The 6,000-nt window shown below is 46.0% G+C and overlaps 1 protein-coding gene across 1 annotated transcript in view; it reads right to left on the reverse strand.

The window, feature by feature from the left end:
- Positions 1-4,597, reverse strand: part of dnah2 (dynein, axonemal, heavy chain 2) — a 131,064-nt gene extending 126,467 nt beyond the window's left edge. The window contains 4 exon segments of the mRNA XM_061234030.1: positions 1,102-1,330; positions 2,569-2,739; positions 3,414-3,487; positions 4,447-4,597. Of these exon segments, the coding sequence (XP_061090014.1) occupies positions 1,102-1,330; positions 2,569-2,739; positions 3,414-3,487; positions 4,447-4,597 (625 nt within the window).
- Between the last annotated feature and the right edge of the window lie 1,403 nt (positions 4,598-6,000).

Below are 6,000 nucleotides of genomic sequence, written 5' to 3' on the forward strand. Positions count from 1 at the left end.
TGCACACGTGTCTACCATCACAGACTGAACCCTGCAAGTTACCAGTCCATTTCGCCAACCGTGACATTGCATTCCCCAGGGCACGTGCTGGCAAATTGGTGTTAAGACCCCCCACAGAGCTAATGCTAGCAAATTGTCAGCGCTGGACTTAAGCCTCTCTTCACATCAAAGCAATGCCGGCTAGCCTCCTTAGCATCTCTCTGCCTAGTTCTGAATTCAGTTCCATCGCTTTTCTGTCCTCTGGTTACCCAACTGAGATGAGTGGGGCGAAATGCAGATAAAAAAAGGATAATAAAAACATGAAAGAAAATACCTGAATGAGAGAGGTTTCGAATAAAAAGAGGACGGGAGCCGGACAGAATGAAATATGGAAAGATCAAAAGACTGGGTCCAGTGCATCGGTAAATCCAGTGATATACTATTGTATCTAGCCTGGTTACGACCTGAAGAGACAGCAGTAATCCTGCAGAGAGGCACAGCTGAAGTTTATAACGCGGAAAAGGGACAGTGGCAGGAACAGAGCGGCAAGTGAACCGCCGTCCGTATGCCTGTGAGAATCTGTGTACGCGGGTGTGTGTGAGCGGACATCTTTGCATTTGTGTGTATGTGTACGCATGGGTGTGGATGTGCTCTTTGTACTTGGTTGTATGTATGCAAGCATGTGTGTGAACTCACTCTTTGTACTTACCTGTGTATGTATGCATGCGTGTGAACTCACTCTGTGCAGTTGTTTATACATGTAGGCATGCGTGTGAACTCACTCTGTGCAGTTGTTTATACATGTATGCATGCGTGTGAACTCACTCTGTGCAGTTGTTTATACATGTATGCATGCGTGTGAACTCACTCTGTGCACTTGTTTATACATGTATGCATGCGTGTGAACCTGCTCTTTGCTATCGTGTGTATATGTAGGCATGCGTGTGAACCTGCTCTTTGCTACCGTGTGTGTATGTAGGCATGCGTGTGAACCTGCTCTTTACTACCGTGTGTATATGTAGGCATGCGTGTGGACCTGCTCTTTGCTACCGTATGTGTATGTAGGCATGCGTGTGGACCTGCTCTTTGCACTTGTGTGTTGGCACTTGGCGCGGGGCAGACCTGTGAGGTTGGTGAGGAAGCGGTGCAGGTTGGCGGTGTAGTTGTTCTTGATGGTCTCGGGCCAGGCGGTGCTGAGGGCGACCAGGGGCACGTGCATCCCGTTCAGGTACCACAGCAGCTGCTCCATGCCTCTGCACCAGTGTCTGCCGGACAGCACCACCCGCTCGAAGTTCTCCTCCACGATCACCATCTCCTCCATCCGGACGAAATAGGCTATCTGCTCCTCCGTCTGCTGGGGGAAGAGAGAGGGGGAGTGAGACCGATGGGAGACCAGCAGGGGGGAAGAGGGAGACGTACGGCTCCTCGTGCCCAAGCGTGACCCCTCGCTTTGTCGCTAAACTTCAGTGGCTTCATTAAACACCGTCGCTATAGCGACACATAGCAAAATGCTATGCGCGTTTGCATAGAGATACATTTTTATTTAAGATATTTTTTAGGCCTTTTTCAGCTTTATTGGACAGTATAGTATAGAGAGACAGGAAGAATGGGAGCGAGAGAGAGGGGAAGACATGCGACAAATGTCAGACGGTCGGATTCGAACCGCCGACGTCGCGGCTCGCAACGAGCATGCGGTCAGTGCTCTACAGGCTGCGCCACCGAGACACCCCATAGAGATAAATATTTATCAAGCCATAGTAAGAATTGCATATTGGATTGTAGTTCATTGTGTGTTCTGTCAAATGTAGTCACACTGAAATACAACACGGGGTGTATTTCTTTTCAACGTCAGTGCGCAGTTTTTGTGACGAAATGACAATGCAATGCACACCGTCGCATTTCACTCTGCGACCAGACGGTGACACATTTCAAACAATCCTCGTCGTCGTACTTATTAAACTGGACAGTGGGTCCGCCGGTGCATTCAGTGAAGTATCAGGGGCATATCCGCACCGAAATGAAATGGAAAGAATTGAGTCTAAGACGGCTATCGCTCACTCAAACCCGGGCCAAATGACTGTTTCAGTTCACTATGTGTCGCTGCAGAGAGAGCATTTCATTAAGCCACAGAAAATCTTCCGTATTAGACTGGTTTAAAAAATTCTCATTGATATGCCAATGTAATAAAGGCTTTTTTAAACTTTCATCTTCCTCCAACGAGAGCGTCTCGACTTTCACTGAATACAGTTTAATGCTTTTCACACTGTGCCACCCTTCTTTGATTTCCTCCAGATGGGTCCTCCTGCTTTTGTGGCAAATAAAAAAAAAACGTCTGAAAGGAAAAAAAAAAAAAAATCAAGAAAAGTGAAATTCCGGGTCTTTACTGCATCTGCGAAATCCACCTGGAACATTAAAACCCTGTTTTCAGCCAGCGCTGGGTATTGAGCAGCATGATATATAAATACTTAATACTGTCGGTAATGGTGCAGCGCTGTGTGCCTCTGAAATAGCTCATTACTCTCTCTCATTACCGGGGAAGGAGAGAGCGGCTCAGGACAGGTGCCACCAGGAGCGGGACGGTGGGGGTACCTCAGCTGGCAGGCCGGAGTCCACCCGCAGCCCGGTGGAGGGGTCCAGGTACACGGTGAGGAGGCGGGCGCTGGCGTCCCACGCGAAGCTGTCCAGGGCCTGCTCATTCTCCGCCGTCCATGAGTCGCTGGTCACGCCCGGTAAGTCCACGCACTTCTTAAACTGTTCTCTCTGGACCGGAGGGGAGGGAGTCGGAGGGGAGGGAGTCGGGGGGGGGGGGGGCTCATTAGGAAAATTGGGATACGGCCTACGGACAAATTAAGCCCTGTAAACAGAGGTGTGTCTCGTCACATTGCCAAGAGTGGCAGCTGAATACAAACTACGCCCCGCCCGCCCCCTACGCCCCTCCACCACCCGAGCTGAACTACATTACCCAGGTGACCACACTGCAGAGGTCTGGGTCAATGAATACAAATGGCGCTTCTCCGCGAGCAGCTGACAACAAGCTAATCTACTGAATAAACTGTATTCTTCAAGGACCGCAGAGGTAGCAATAGCGTTACTGGCCAAATTTCAGTGATCAGTCATTTATAATAATATTGACAAATTTCATTTGTTTTCTGGGATGTCTGGATAGGGGCCGGCTGGCACAGAAGTTACTGTAACACAGCATCCAGACACCTCAGCTCACTAATCTTTGAGAAATGTCAAAATATTGTTCCATCCTTCTGCTGGATCCTGTCAAAATCCCACACCCACACCCCCTCTGGGCGCCACTCTCCACACTGACAACAGAGAATGCGGGGGAAAGAAGACCCCACAACACACAACCAGGTATTCCAAATTGGGGAGGCGAGCACAATAAGGGTTGGAAAAAGAGAGTTGGCGAGAGGTGAGTACTGTACCAGTCTCTGGCCCTGCGAGGCCTCGTCCGCCACTTCAAGCACATCCATCTGACCGGAGAGCTCTGTGGCCTCCGCTGTCACACAGTCAACAGAAGCACACGCAAAATAAACATTGCTGGCCTAACAGTGGAAAAAAATCACAACTGTTTTTTTTAAGCTCGGTCATTAATTGACCCGTAAAACACAAAATATAAAAGAAGAGAAGAAGAATAATAACGACACTATATCGTTTACAACTGCGGGGCTCTACAGCGCGCCAAATTTAGGAGCATTTGCTCCTGAAAATTGACGTGTGTTGCCTGGGAAAATAACTTTTATACTAATCGGAATGCATTGGTGGGCTCCCCAAAATTTCATCTTCGGATAAAATGTTTTTCTCTGCTCTTTACTGAGTCTCCAGTGGCGGGTGGGATCCTAATCTGGTATAGCGGTATACTGTATGTGCCCCTCAGTAGCTGAGTGCACAGTGCTTATTTCACTATTCCGGGGTGTTCTAGCTGCCAACTGCGGTATTGCTACTTATACAGTTATCTGATTCTTCTACAAGGGTTCGAGTGTGATCACTCTAGGGCCTGGAACCGTACTTCCCTCGAGGGTCTTTCAGCGCACTTGTCCCTGGCTATGATTTACACTTTGCTGTACGTCGCTCGGGACGAGAGTGTCTGCTAAATGACTGTAATGTAATGTATGGTAACCCTGCTAAATGACTGTAATGTAATGGATGGTAACCCTGCTAAATGCCTGTAATGTAATGTATAGTAACCCTGCTAAATGACTGTAATGTAATGTATAGTAACCCTGCTAAATGACTGTAATGTAATGTATGGTAACCCTGCTAAATGACTGTAATGTAATGTATAGTAACCCTGCTAAATGCCTGTAATGTAATGTATAGTAACCCTGCTAAATGCCTGTAATGTAATGTATAGTAACCCTGCTAAATGACTGTAATGTAATGTATGGTAAATGCCTGTAATGTAATGTATGGTAAATGACTGTAATGTAATGTACTGTAATGCTGCTTCTCCCTCACCACACAGCTGGAGCTCCTGAACCTCCTGTAGCCCTTTCTGCGCTTTCCCTTTACTGTGCTTGCCCTTCTGCTTTTTTTTCCCTGAGCTCGAGTGGTGCTTGGACTTGGAAGAGGTCGATCGTCCGGAGCGGTGGGTCTCCTGGTCGGCCATGCCGGCCTGTGGCACTCACTGTGGAGGACAGTGTACAGAACCTCACAGAGCCACAGTGACTACGGACTGACTGCTGTCCCTCAACCGGACGCCAAGCTGCAATATTTACACGATCCTGCACTTCCTGTAGGGGACCAGTTGTCACTTTAGTGTGTCTGAAAAGACGCCAACCGCCAAGTAGTATCCCCGAAACCCAGTGAAGTCAATCATGAAGAAAAAGTAGCATTTAGCAAAAGTAGTTACAAAAAGAATGAGTTACATAAAGTTTTGTTTTACATACAATCCATTTGACATACAGCTGTCAAAATCTGATTTTTCAAGTATTATCTCTGATACTCAGTGAAGTCAATCATGGAGAACATTTTTCCATTTTTAGGCATTTAGCAACAGCACTTTTTCCACAGTCAGTTACATACATTTTTGTTTTACATACAATCCAATTGACATACAGCTGTCAAAATCTGTAATTCAAAGTCTGTGGGCTTGAGAATCTATCAGACAGACCTATGGTTGGGTTCACTCAATAAGTAAGTAATAAGTACTTGAAATGTTTTCATTTCTTCTGGTTAACAGTCTACATATCTGTTAGCATCACCTCTCAGTTCCCTCTCTCTGATCAATGACCACAGAACCTTATTTGCCGGGCCTTCCCTCTAGTTCCTAAGCTGCAGGTTTCTATTGACTGCAAATAATGTGGGAAACATTACACTGGGGGGGGAAAAAAACGTTGACAAAAAGCCTAAAATCTTTCTTCAGATGAAAGTTATGTGGACTGAAGCACAGTGCTGACTTTTTGTGATCAATGACATTAATAAGAGCCATACACACTAGAGGCAGAGATGGAAACAGCACAAAGCCCAAATATCAATCCTAAAGCATACTGGTTTAATGTTTCTACGTCATCCCAGGTCTTATAACAAGCACGTTAACATACCAGCAACAGGTGGCTTCGATTCAGTACGCTAATCTGCTTCTAGTAAAAACCTGGACTGGCTCAAACTGCAATGCATTTGCACTGAAATATATTATTTCCATTCCTGCGAGTCCTTGGGAACTGAAGAAACTGCTGGCTGACAGAGCTGACATGTATAACGCTATTTAAGGAGCAGCTGCGGCAAATACCAACAATTGTCGCATTTTGATTATTTAACGTAAATGTTATCAAACGTGGTGAAACGTTCATTCAAGACCATTCAAGAATCAAGACCCCTTTTTAATTTAATTTTGATTATATTATAGCTATAGTGATATGACATTCTGTATACTTGCGTCACTAACTTAGGCTAACTTAATTAGCTAAACAGGTAACTTAACCTATGTTATGTGTTGGATTGTGCCTTGATTAGTCAGCAGGCAAACAGGTCAATAAGTATATCGACGTCAATTTACACTAAAATGAACTG

Source organism: Conger conger, chromosome 3 (assembly GCF_963514075.1).
Source record: "Conger conger chromosome 3, fConCon1.1, whole genome shotgun sequence".
Lineage (NCBI taxonomy): Eukaryota > Metazoa > Chordata > Actinopteri > Anguilliformes > Congridae > Conger > Conger conger.